The following is a 14239-nucleotide window of genomic DNA, read 5'->3' as shown; positions in this document are numbered from 1 at the left end:
GTGAGAGCCTTCTTCTTTTCCTCCAATTCTAGAGAACAGTAACAAGAGTCTATGATGAGAGAGGAGTGAATGTGTCTTGCTTTAATGGCTCAGCCATGAGGACTGTCTGTACAAGGAAAACATACATCCTGGCAAGGATTTGGTCTGTTGTACTCTGACATCCCAGTGACAGAGAAGACATCCTTGAGTGGGTCAAAATCTCCAGAGCAATAAACAAGTCTCTGGTAGAAGAGTACTTCCCTGGTGTGGGGGTTGATGAAAAGGAGAGACAGATGAGGAGATGATGTCACATGACTGGCAGCCATGTGGATTGTTGTTGAGGAAAAAAGCCTTCAAAGGAGGGGTCTAGTATAGGAGACTGGGGTACTTACAGGGCAGAAAATGGGAAGGGGCCTCACCCTTCACCCTCAGAAAGCTCTCTAAACCCTGCCATGGTTTTCCTAAGCAGTATAACTCCAAAGCCTAGAGTTCCTTTAAAATCCCTTCCAGATGAAGTGTCCAAAGCATACAGTGAAAGTCATGGGAGCCAAAGATAACTAGCCCAAGACAAAGCCTGACAGAGAGTATCCAGGCCTGGTCCCACAGAGGACAAGGAACTGAGTTTTGAGACTGGCTGGTGTCCATTTACCTCTTCCATGTATGTGTTTTTTAATCTTCAACAAATTATTTCACCTTCTGTGATCTTGAAGGAATCCTAACTTCCCAAATTGTTGATGAGCATGAAATTGAAGAAATGAAATAGATCAATGTTTTTGTTATTAAAAGTAGAGTAGGGGCTGGAGAGATGGCTCAGTGGTTAAGAGCACTGGCTGTTCTTCCAGAGGACCTGGGTTCAATTCCCAGCACCGACATGGCAGTTTACAACTGCCTGTAACTCTACCTTCCAGGGATCCGACATCAACAGACATACATGCAGGCAAAATATCAATGCACATAAAGTAAATAAATCATTTTTTTAAAAAAAAAAGTAGAATATAGATGAGATATTTCACTAAAATGAATCTGATAGCTGCAGATCAAAAGTCTGGATCTTTTTGTTTAAGAACATCCCAGTATATGAACATTTAAGTCCTAGTTACCACTCAAATGCTGGTGAATACTTTTACTAGATTAGAAATCAAAGATCTTGATCAAAAGCCAATGTTCAGTGGTGGTGGTGTATGCCTTTAATCCCAGCACTCAGAAGGCAAAGGCAGGTGGATCTGTGAGTTCAAGGCCAGTCTGGTCTACAAATCGAGTGCCAGGACAGCTAGAACTACACAGAGAAATCCTGTCTCAGGGGGAGGGGAGGCAATTTCTCTCTTCCTTATCTCAAAATGTAGTCATAAGCAATATAAATTCACTAACTCATCTTCAAGGTTAATAATCTACTAACACAGCTTGATACACAGGGAACTTGGCTGAGATGAAGCCACTGAGCAGTTACTGAAGTTTGAAAACGAAGAGGAGTGAGCTGGAGGGCAGGTGAGAATCAGTGGTGTTTGGAGGATACAGACAGTGTGCCTTACTTGTGATCCTGCGGGGGGGGGGGGGGGGGGGGGCTTGTGCTAGGAAGGTGTAAACTTGGCTGGAGTGCAGAGCTAGGACAAGACCTTCCCTGAGGCTTTCCAAAGTCTAGAATTCCTTTAACATCCACTCAAGATGAGAAACAGGGAAAGGCCTAGGAGCCAAAGATAAGCATCGTCTCTAAGGGCTGGCCTTGAAATTGAGCAGGGTGAGACCTGGTGTGACTGAATAATTCAGGGCGAGATGCAGCGACAACAGGCAGAGACAGTGCTGAGAGCATCTCACTCTTAGGACGGATGCTCAGGGGTTCTGGAGCATAGGACATTTGATCCCAAATTTGAAAGACTATATCCAAGGCAACCATTTACTATTTGGGGGTCTCATCCACCTGTTTAGCAGGCAAATGGTTTAACCCTGTGGGACAGCCGCCCAGCTACTTCTTCCAGGCAGGTGTTTGAGTAAAAAGGAGCCACCTTCAGATAAGAGCCAAATGAAACAGAAACACTGACCAATGTTCCAGAAAAGAAGGGTTGTCCAGTAGCTCTTCACTCTCATCCCAGATCTAGAAATGAAAGGGGGAAATGGAATTACAAAACGTGTAGAGAGTCAACTCCTCCCTCACCACAAAACAAAAACCCTAAGAACTAAATAGATACTTGTCTCGGGATCCCCTTGTTCCTGGTCTAACTGTCCGGTAGATAACTTGATGTGCACAACACCCCAGGCAGTCCATTTCCCCGTTCAAGGTCTCTCCTGCTATTTCCCAGGGCTCGCCTAGGCTCTTCAGCTCTATCCTAAAGCCAGGGTGTTGGCAAAACAGGTTCACTACCTGTAGGAGTAATGTACCCAGGAACATGTTAGCTTCTTTCCCGAGGGCCCCCAGATCATCTGGGTAATGAGGACAGTTTCACTCTGAATGGACTCTAGTGAAGGCCACGTCTGACTTAGTGGGTCTCCAAATGAAAATTACACACTAGCCTTTGAATACTTCAGTCTGGACAGAACAACTTAACCTAACTGGACCAGAGAATTCTCTCATATTGTTATGTGTCACAGCCAAGACTAGACTATAACCACATGTGACATTACAAATAGAGGTATTCTCAATTTTTCTGACTTTCTTCTTGCCCTTCCTACATTTGCTGTGTTAAGACTGAAAGTGGCATACTATGAAAGCTGAGCATCCAAATAAAACCATGTAGGAGGCAACAACTGAAGTTCCAAAAGAGTCACTAGCATGGGAGATGGAGGATGCCACAGAGAAAGAAGTAGATGGTGGTGTATCGGAAGCCCAGCTGAGCGGTCATGTAAGGAACAGGTGAAGCTCTGATAGATGCGACAGGACAATCTCAAGCAGACTGAGCAAGTGCTAAGATCCAGGGGTAAAACGAAGGGGCTCATGTAAGCATTGCTTGCACTTTCGGGTGAAGGATAATGAATTGAAGGCAGGTTAGGAGAGGCGGGTCTGTGCCTATCGGGCACGCTTACAGGAGATGCTACAGATCAGGTCTCATTAGGCCGTTTGGCAGGACAAAGCAAGAAGTCTCCATCTCCTTCCTGACCCCTGTGATGTCCCCAGCCCTCTCAGCTTCTTCTGCACTTCTCATGGGAGAACCTGCTTTTCCTCGATCTTGGAAGCATATAAAGTAGTCGTGTGGGAACTCACATCTCAAAGGTCATCAATTTATCCCATTAAGTGCTAAGAGTTTACGCTAAGAAGGCTCTAGAGCTAGATAGGGGCTTGGGAGTCAGGCTTGTTTATTTATTTTGTGGGGTGTGTGTGTGTGTGTGTGTGTGTGTGTGTGTGTGTGTGTGTGTGTGTAGAGGTGAAAGGTTTTTGGACCCAGCTTCTATATGGGTCTGGGAATCCGAACTCAGGTCCTTATGTTTGTGAAGCAAACACTTTACTGACTGAACCGTCTCCTAAAAGTTGTGGTTCCTCACGGAGCTCACTAAGAACACTAACTAAAAAAGTCCTTCCTGTCACGGTTAACTGACGGAGCACACACGGCAGACAGTGAAGACCTGTGTTCTTTCTGTTCTCCCCGCTGTGGTGCTGGGGATTGAACCCACAGCCCGTGGCATGCAAGGCTAGAGCTCTACCCCCAAACCACATCCTCAGCAGTGTACTGAAGGTGTTTCTAGAGCTGAGTTTGTGGTCCAGACATCACCTTGTTGATCTCACTGAAGAGCAGCCCTGGCGGAAAAGAAGTCTGACATGTTGTTTTCATCCTTAGCTGCATCTAAAAATCATTTCCCAACCTAGAGAAGAATTATTCCAGGCACACAATCAGACAAGGAAGAAGCGGTATGGAGGAGAAAATACAGACAGGAACCAGATGCTGTTCACGCCACTGCAGGTGCAAATGCACAAAAGGGCAGGTTCCCCCCACCCTCAGGAACTTGCCTTCCTTCCCCTGGCAAATTTAGGAGGGGTATTTTGGGGGGGATGGCTTATAGTATCTCCCTCTGTAAAAGATTGTCCCTAGGTCTTAGCTTGAAAGGGAGGGTTATCACACAAGCAGTTGGGTAGGTTAATGTTCTCCATGTTAGATGCATTTCTACCTCATATTAAAAGACATTGTGCTCTCAGCACGCTAATTTAGCCAGAATGGTATCAATGAAGCTGAAGTGTTGGATGAGATAAATTGCACATTTTAAACCCATCCAATTTCATGTCATAACGATTTCATCTTTCAACGCTGCAGCCATGATAATAATATCGCCACCAAGTTAAAATGAGATGAACGAGCTGGGCTCCAAAGGGGCTCATCTTCCTTCTTTCTCATACTGGACCCATGCAATGCCTACTGCATGCTGATGTGTATACTACGGACAACAAAGAGGTGAGGAGTATGTTCGCATTTTTTTTCATTTAAGCAACCAGAGTTAAGCTTACAAAAGATTGGCATAGCAGGGGCTGCAGCAGCCTAAAAAAAAGAAAGAAAAAAAAAAAACCACCTTGAAAAACTGGATAAAATACATGTCTTCTAATAAACAAAGTGACCAAGACAGCCAGTTGTGGTGGTGCATGACTATAATCCCAGCACACAGGTGGTAGAATCAGGAAGACCTAACCCTGAGCTACTTAGTGAGTTCCAGTCCTGCCCGAGCTAAGCAGCAGGACCCTGTCTCAAAAACCAAGTGGCCAAGACAAGACCGGAAGTTGTTTGAAGCCCTCTTGTTATTGTCAGGATCAACCTCGTGACAGTCCTGTTGGGATCCACGCAAGTCCTTGACAGTGCTACTCAAAGGCTGATACTAGTAAAAATGAAGTGACTGTTCAAACAAGCCAGGGAGCTGCCAAACCAGACTGGACCGGCTTTCGACATGCCTGGGTGGTTACAAGCCTGGAGTGATTGCTGCATTTGCCTTGTTTCTCCCAGACTTGGTAAGCTCTCCATTCTCACCTGAACCTCAGATGTAATTCACTCATTTGAAATGAGCTAGCTTCTGCCGATGGGAGCAATGTGCCACCCCAGTCTCACCCAAACCTTGCCAAAGCGAATGACTTCCTGTGGACCTGGGAGTCACCTCCAAAGGACTACCCTTTGTCATCTCTAGTTCATCCATCTAGGTGTTTGCACAAAGCTAACCTGTCTTCAGAGTTCTCTGGCTTGGTTCTGAGACAGGACAGATGGCTCTTTGGGTAACTTTATATTTCCTTTTTCCCTCCCCAGTAAAGTTAGCTTCCAACTGAAATGTGTCACAAATCACAAGGGAGAAAATTCAGCCCCTTAAAACAGGTAGGAAATGCTCCCTGGAAGTTAAGACTCCCTGGGCATTTCAACCCTACAAGGGCATCCTGCCATCCTTCCTATCACAGTGCCAGTGTGGATGTGGGGTCCATTAGAGGTAAGATGCCTACAATTGCCTAAGTCCAAAGGATGCAAGAGCCGTGCTTAGCTGGGCACTGTAGGCTGAGCTGTAAAGTACTTCACCACCATAATGGGAGGTTTCCACAAGCCACATAGCCAAAGCAGATTGCTGAGTAGCAGTCCCGGGACATCTCTGATGAATTGACCTGGAAAATTGGGTCTGAATTACTCTCACGGAAGTTCCTCATCCTTTCCCAGAAGAGAATGTGACCATGTGTTTTCTATGGAAACTTCTTTGTACATATGTATAAACTAGGTATGGCCTTAAAGCTGCAGTTAAGGATCTGTCTGGCTCCCACCTTAAGCAGCGTGCTAAGCAACCGCTTCCTTAATGTACTATTTTTACGTCTCATTGACCATTCAACCTTGAACAGGCAATTCTCTCTGGCCCCTTCCCTTTTTTGCATGAAGTCATTAAAGTTATGGCAGGGTTTGTTTTTGTTATTTTTGTTTTGTTTTGGTTCAGGTCTTTTTAGCTTGTAAAAAAAAAATCTATTTCTGCAATTTAAAGATGGAATGTAAAATTTCTGTGCTGTATATAAAAGTATATTTATTGAGCCATCCATAGACACATATCCATGCCAATTCTAATGAAAAAAAATTAAAGTTTTCTGAAATTTTCTGTGATTAACTCCTAATTGTTAGACTTCGCCAATCTTGTGAGAACTTCTGAAATCCTATAGTTACCCCCAGAGAAAAACCTGTGTATAACCTGGGAAGCATTTCACTAGGACTTCATAGTGAGAAATGAGAACTCATTTGTTTAGTCAAGAATATTTATTGGTAGATACCACTGGGGGTTAACGAAGGTGACTCACTCACAGATCCTGCCACAAAGAGCTTACAGTCTATGGGGGTGGTGAGAGAAACACATGTGGGGTACAAGGCCAGGGCTGTTTCAGAAAGATTAATCTAATGATGAACGGAGACCAGTGACGTCACGGGGTGGGAGGAGTGTGGTGTCAAGTCTGTTGAGGTAGCATGATGGGACTTTTCTGAAGACTGGATGCAGGGAGGAAGGAGGATGCAGGGAGGAAGGAGGATGCAGGGAGGAAGGAGGATGCAGGGAGGAAGGAGGATGCAGGGAGGAAGGAGGATGCAGGGAGGAAGGAGGATGCAGGGAGGAAGGAGGGAAACTGACTGCTCCCTTCTAGCAGGGTGGAGCATGAGTAGCGAGTTTGTGAGAAATCAGTTGTCCTGCAGGGACAATGCCTACAATGGACTAAGGACATCCAGGAAGAATACTCAGACCACAGACTTCCTCAATAGACCCCCTACTTCCACCTCCCAGTCTTCCAAAAATTTCCTGTACTGAAATGTCACACAATCTGAAATTGATGGAAGGCTATCTATCTCCAGTCACTGACTCAGCCATCACTTAGGGACTTCAGGGTAGGTGCCTCCCTGTGGGATACAGACATTAAGCATCTGTTCTCAGTTCCCTAAGAACTTAACACAGTGGTAAAAAGCTAATTCCAACTCCAGGCTGAACCATGAGAAAGAGTCCTCCAGGAAGACACTACTTATGATGATGAACGGGACAGAACTTCAAATAGGGACAAAACAAAATGAAAGGGAGGTGAATTTGTTCACTTACAATTCTAACAGTGAACTGGGTCTTGACAAAAACTGGTATGAAACAGAGATGGGGCTGGGGGCACATGCCCATGTTCAGGGAAGAGAAGGCACGGGAAGCTATGGACCTAGCATGTCCAGGAATACCATGGGGACTCTTGTCATTCCACGAGCTGGAGCCTCGCCTCACGAGTGAATCGTGTGAAAAAGAACAGCAGGCCATTGATACGTAACGTGGCTTGTATAGCCTGGCAGGAAGGCGACAGGGCAGTGCTTCCGCCCCAAACACTGCCCCTGGGGACTAAAAGCACCAACACACCAAATACAAATACATATACTGAAAGACCTCAGAGAAAATGGCAGCTGAGTTTCAGCTCTTAAAGCATCACATTAGCAAGGCTGGAGAAACTGTTCATTCTGTAAAATGCCTGCCGCACAAGCCTGAGGACCTGAGTTCAGTCTGCAGAACATAATAGCTGGGTGTCGGGAGACACACTTGTAATCCTGCATTGGGGAGGCAGACAGGTGGACACCCTGAGCTCACTGGCCAGCTACCTAGCCTAATGAGAGCAACAGGTCCCAGTGAGAAAGCCTTATTTCAAAGAACAAGGTAGAGCCTGATGCGGGCTTGCACACCTCACTGACTCCAAACATAGACTCAGGCATCACTTAGGAACTTCAACATAGGTGCCTTCCAGTACACCTACTCAGCCTCCTGAGCACCAGGATTGCAAGTGTGTGCCGCAGGCCCAACATCTGACAGGGAGAGGGAGGTGGATCTCTGTGAGTTAAAGAGGAGGCAAGTTCCAGAACAACTACAGAACTACAGCTACATAGTGAGACCATCTCAAAAAAAAAAAGTGGATGACTCCTGGGGAACACTCAAGGCTATCTCCTCTGGCCTCTGGTTTCCACACAGACACACACACACACACACACACACACACACACACACACACACCTGTACCCTTCCCCCGCCCTTCTTACAAAAAAACAGCTTGCTGAGACAGTAAATGCATCCATCTCTAAGGGGAGTGGGGACAGAACACCAGTTCTATAAGCAATCAATGAGTTTACTTTCCTAAAGGAACAGGGGCGCTACTGTGTTCTGAATGTTACAGCAACTCAGGTCTGTGCAGTGGCGATCCCACTCTAGGAATACCTGGTTCACAGGCACTCAGCTGAACACGGGCTCCTGGTTCAACACAATAGGTACTGCCTAGAAACCCCACCTGTTCCTGGAAGCCCTGCTCACTCAACTGCTTCATGCCATATCTTGCCCTTGTTATTGTACCATAATCCACAGGGTAGACATGAAAGTTAAGTGAGTTCACTTGTTTTTTGCTGCACAGGCTCATGGTTTGTAATCAAGGTTGGTTTTGAACTCACAATCCTCTCGCCTCGGCCTCCTGAACATCAGGATTACAAGTATGTGCCTTTATTTTAACTATCCAATTCCCACTGCTCCAGAGCAGCAGCTGAGATTGAAGAACATGGGAATACCATCTCACCATGAAAGCAAATAAAACAGTTTTGTTTAAGATTTACTTACGTCTGACAAAGACTCGGGGCTGGAGAGATGCCCAGTGGCTAAGAGCATTTTGCTGCTCTTCCAGGACATGGGTTCGGTTCCCAGCACCTATGTAGGAAGGCTCACTTACCTGTAACTCCAGCTCCAGCGAGTCATCAACATCATCTGGCCTCCTAAGTCACCTGCACACACATGGCCAACATTCACACAAACATACACACATGTACGCATAAATAAAAAAAATCCATCACAGGTCCAGGTTAAAACCCCACTCAATAACAAAGAACTATCCAGAGTCATCCCTACAGATCAAATCTTAATTTGATCTGAGGCTGTAAGAGTCAGCCTCATACATACAGAAAAATGCTGTGCTTTCTACGTGGCCATAAACACCTACCTGCCTCTAAGCACTGAGATTTAGGATTTGAGTGGTGTCAGTATTGACATCCAGATTCTCAGCAATGTAAACTGTGCTGCCAAGTCCCATCAGGTCCATGCCCTTTCAAAGCACATCTCCATCCCAATCCCACTGCTGCCAAGTGGGGCTGGTCACAAGCAATTCAGGCATACTGCTACATCCCTATACACATGCACACATGCACCCACGCAATACAGAGAGGTCATGGAGATCTACACTTCCCATTTATCTGAGGCCAAAGAGACAGGACTTCTATCTCCCGATCCCACCACCATTCCATGTACCCACAGGAAACTGTTTTATTTCTCAGATCAATCCTGATCACCCTTGACCCACAGAGAATATAAGAGGCAGTACTGATCCCAAGACACCTCCTCACCTTGTACTGTCAAACGTCAATCGCCTCAGTAGGTTAGTACTCCTGACGAGGAAGAACTTCCATCTGACTTAGTACAATTGTGAAAATCATTTTTAGATTTACCTGAGTTACTGAAACTTAGAGAGACCTTATTACATAGGTCAGACTGGCCTTGAACTTGAAATTTTCCTGTGCCTGGGGCTCTCTAGTATCTGAGACTACAGGCCTATGCCAAAGTGCACCGCCTCAATTTATTTTTTTCAGAAGTAATCTAGGGTATCTTTTTTCTTTGGCTGCCTTTTTGTTTTGATTTTTGACGTCACACTATGCAGCCTTGGCCAGACTGGAAATTTGCTTCCTAAACCAGGTTAGCCTCACACAAATCTACACGCTTCTGCCTCCTGAGTACTGGGATTAAAGTCATGTGCCACCACACCTGGCTGTTGTCTTTGTCACCAAAACCTTTACGTGATCTACTTCTGTAGCAGTACATGCTGAACACTTTCCTATAATCACTGGCCTAAAACAAATGAAAATATTTAAACTAACCCTAAAACAGTCATGTGACTCGGCTACCTCACGTGTAGATGCTGCCAATATTCAGATCTGTGAGGTACTGAGACCAGACCGATACCTTCGTCATTTCCACCCAAACTACCCTTTCTAACAACAAAACTGTAACACTTACCCATCCGTGACAGTTCAAGAGGGCTGGGGAGATGACTGGCAGGCGTGCTATGTGCAAGTGTGAAGACTTGATTAACCCCAGAGCCCACAGAAAAGCCAGATGCGGCTTATGTCTGCAGTCCCTGTGCTTACAGCAAGATGAGAGGATCCCTGGGAACTTGTAGCTATGGGCCAGTTAGCCTGGCCTATGCAAGAAAAAGGACAGACTGTCTCAAACAGGGTGGAATATAAGGACTGCACACAATTTGTCCTCTGATATCCACAAGTACGCTGTGGTACACCCATGTGTGAATACACCCCCCATACATACACACACATAAAAACATTAGCAAGTTAGATTTGACAATCTGGTTACCCACACACTGAAGCTGTGTAAACAAACCTTCACCCATCTCACACACAACACTCAACACAACACTGTGAAGTGAGTTTTAGCAGTCTACATTGCCAGATGAAGTTTTCTTCCAGAAATATTTTAATAAAAATTGGCCTTTTCCAAGAAACACCCACTGCATGTCCATCAGTAAAAGAGAACCGTAACAAAATAGAAAATTTACCATATGGCTATGATTTAAAGAAAAAAAAATATGCAGACCCTGGAGCACATTAGCCAAGTCCGAGATTCAAGCCAAATCCTTCTGACGGGCCCCTAAGGAACCCAGATAGACAGCAGAGTAGAACGTGGCCATCAGCCACTGAGGTCAGAGGCCTCGCAGAAGCACCTTCCTCAAAAGCGGTCCAGTCTGAGGCGTGATTTCAGGATAAGGCAGAACAATGTTAACACGACACATACACGTGATCAAAAAAAAAAAAAATTCTACAGTTCCCCCACATACTCTGAATCTGAACACAAATCTAGAATCTTTATTACTTTTCTTTAAACAATTGTCAGGACCAGAATCAAAGATAAATAGAAGGCACAGTTTTGCTTGGTTTTGTTATCAGATTGGGGGTTTGTTTTCTCATGGGGATTTTTTTGTCCTTTTTTTTCTTTTTTTTTCTTTTCTTTCTTTTTTTTTTTACAAATACAAATAAAACATGAAAAACTCTACCTCAAAAAAAAAAAAAAAACCTAACAGTTCAACAAAAAAATCCTTAGCTGCGTTCTAGACATTGACAGACTACGTCACAATTTAAAATCCAATGGTAAAAACAGAGGTTTAGAACTGTTTGGTAATCACATGTCAAAAGAACAAAGTTCTGGAAACACCTTTTATTCAGTTAGCCACACCAGCAGGGACCCAGCGGCAGTTGCCAAAAGGCAATTTTTCCACACCAGAAAGGAGTCGTGACTCTCGACAGGTAATATGGATTTTCCTGCTTCCAAAACGTTTATCAAATCCGTGTCTCCCAACAAATGAAACATCCACTGTCAGTGAAAAGCGAGACGCGCTCCTTGGGGAATGGCTGTTAAACTCCAGTCTGTATCTGCGGTGTGGGCAGGAAGGCGAGCCTCCCTCTTCTTTAAAAACCTACTCCTCCTAAAGTATCGTTCCGGAAAACTGGAAGTGAAGGACTAAAAGGTCAGGGAGGAAAGGGGGAGTGGAGGGGCACACACCATGAACACAAGCGAAATTAAAATTGTACAAACTCGAGCAGTTTATAATAGACTACTCTGAGACACCAAAGGCTGGTTGAAGGAATTCACCATTCTGCAGGAGCCAGGGCTGTGTGCTGTGTGGAGATCTGGGCCAAGCAATTCACTGCCTTGGAGTTGTAATGCCCCTGCCCACACCAAAGCCTGGTTTCTGCACCATGCCTCCTCGGGGAGGGCCTCTCATCCCACCACTCGGGCCACCACGGGGGCCTCCGGGTCCCCGAAGGCGGTTATCCCTGCGGTCTCCTTCCCTGGCAGCACGGGTCTTCTTTTCTTCCACGTTCAGACGGACCGCACCTCGGAACATGATGGGCTGTGAGGAACAAGGAAAGCAGACACTGAGACCAGCTCCTGACTGGGAAAAGAAACAAAGCCTCCCTGAGGAGAAGCAGCTTCAACCAGCTCACAAACCTGCTTCTCTGTTGAACTCCCTGTTACCAGTACATGCTTATATGGGGAGTAGAAAAGAGGCAAATTGAACAGCCCTGAAACACAAGCAACTCACTAGTAACTAAAGCAAACTTCAGGTAAACAATGACATAAAGATGCCTCCTCAGGCTGGGCCGTGGTGGTGCACACCTTTAATCCCAGCACTCAGGAGGCAGAGCCAGGCGGATCTCTGTGAGTTCGAGGCCAGCCTGGTCTACAGAACTAGATCCAGGAAAAGCGCAAAGCTGCACAGAGAAACCCTGTCTCCGAAAACCAAAAAAAAGATGCCTCCTCAGATTTGGGGTTACTGGGCAGAATATGGTACCTCAAGTAAAAACATCATGAAACTGACTTAAATAAAAGGAGAAAACAGCTCAACGATAAGAAAGTAAGGCACCTGAAGAAGAATGTGAAGAGGGCCTCTTGGATGGAAAGTGATACTCAGTGAGCTAGTGCTGAACCCACAAAAAGAGAAAAAAAAACAGACTATGAAGTGAGTGCAGAACCTTCACCCGCATAGCGACATGGAGAGAAGGTCGAGAGCACCTCAAGAGTCACCTGCCAGTACAATTGGAGTTATCAAAATAGATAACTCCAGTTCCATCAACGGGAGGCCGTGGCGCGCACCTTTAATCCCAGCACTCGGGAGGCAGAGCCAGGTGGATCTCTGTGAGTTCGAGGCCAGCCTGGTCTACAGAGCGAGATCCAGGAAAGGCACCAAAACTACACAGAGAAATCCTGTCTCGAAAATAAGAAAATAAATAAATAAAAAGATAACTCCAGTTCCAGGGGATGTTCCCCCACTTTTCTCACTTCTGAGGGCACTGCACACACCTGGCACACATATTATCAATGCAGACAAAACACACACAGAGATGCAAAGTTGCTTACCCTGTTGTTAAGGACCTTCTGAACAGGCTCAGAATCATCAAACACAACAAAACCGAAGTTGGGTAACTTCCCACCACTGTTAATGCGCAACTCCACCACGTTCCCATAATCTGTAAGTGCAAAGAGCTCATGACTTCTCTGCAGACACCCAGCTTACCCAGCACTCGGTTTCACATCAAACAAAGATGTGCTATGAATCGAAAATGCACACTTGATTTTAAAGATGTCACACTAAAATGCAAAGAGTTCAAATGCCCCTCAGATGAATGCTCATAACCAAGATCTAAGTGTTTCAGGCTATGGGCTTTGTGAATTTTAGATCTTGGAGAGAGGACCCAAGTGCATTATGTCTCACATGATCCTTACATGCCCTGTAAAGAGTTTTATACAACACTGTAGTATGCCTACATCTCATGATACTGAGGTCAGGGTGGAATTTTCCACTTGATGTCACGCTCTAGGGAAGTGGCAGTTATGACATCCGTTATTTTGGAGTGAAACTCATGTTTGTGGAAGTGAAGGTTCACTCAAGCACTGGACTAAACAGATCATTAAGTCTCTGCTCCTTGCCACTAGAAGAGCTGACACTACACCTGTGCCTCCACTATGTGAGGCTGCTTAGGAAGTCAGGACACGGAGACTCAGCACCTACTTTGGAAAAAGTCCTTCAATTCCGACTTGTCAACCTCATGTGGAAGGTTCCCAATGAAGAGCTGGTGACTGTCAGGGTGCCTCACCATCCTCCGAGGCTCCACATCTCCTGCTTCACCAGCCTCACGGACTTCAGAGACAAAACAGACTCTCAGACTCTTCATGAACAAATTTCCCTCCGCCCCAAACCAAGTCATTCCACCGCACCAAGCAGACCCAGAGAAGTTGTTCCCATCTCAAACCACCAGCTAGACAAGTCTCCAAAGCTCTTACTTGGCCGGGGTCCCCTCTGAGGAGGGATATTGATCCGTTGCTCTCGAACTCTCTGATCTCTCTGAGGCCTTTGTGGTGGAATCTGAGATTCAGGCTTAGATTCTGGACGGGGCTAAAAAAAAAGGTTACTGATTACCCTTTGCTTATCTGATATTAATTTTCTTTTAAAACAAACTTAATTACATTTATTGTGTGTAAGTGCAGACATGCTATGCACATACCATACACATACAAGTAGGTCCCACATATCCAACTCAGGCTGTGAGACTTGGTGCCTTTCTTTATCCACTAAGCCATCTCACCAGCCTCGTTATTTCTCATCCTATGTGTAGGAGCATTTTGCTTGCATGCACGTCTGTGCACTATGCATATGTCTTGGGTTGGAAAAGGCCAAAAGAGAGCACTGGACCCCCTGGAACTGGAGTTACAGATGGTTGTAAGCAAA

At 45.5% G+C, this 14239-nt stretch overlaps 1 protein-coding gene across 2 annotated transcripts in view; it reads right to left on the bottom strand.

Moving 5' to 3' along the window:
• Positions 1-11151: 11151 nt before the first annotated feature.
• Positions 11152-14239, bottom strand: part of G3bp1 (G3BP stress granule assembly factor 1) — a 30667-nt gene continuing 27579 nt past the window's right edge. For both annotated transcript variants that reach the window (XM_059270594.1, XM_059270595.1), the window contains exons 9-12: positions 13795-13906; positions 13523-13651; positions 12871-12980; positions 11152-11863 (exon numbers count right to left, since the gene is read on the bottom strand). In XM_059270594.1, coding sequence (XP_059126577.1) covers positions 11654-11863; positions 12871-12980; positions 13523-13651; positions 13795-13906 — 561 coding nt within the window. In that variant the 3' untranslated portion in view covers positions 11152-11653. The remainder of the gene's footprint in view (positions 11864-12870; positions 12981-13522; positions 13652-13794; positions 13907-14239) is intronic.

This window comes from Peromyscus eremicus, chromosome 8a, assembly GCF_949786415.1.
Source record: "Peromyscus eremicus chromosome 8a, PerEre_H2_v1, whole genome shotgun sequence".
Lineage (NCBI taxonomy): Eukaryota > Metazoa > Chordata > Mammalia > Rodentia > Cricetidae > Peromyscus > Peromyscus eremicus.
This window is presented reverse-complemented; position numbering and strand designations above follow the sequence as displayed.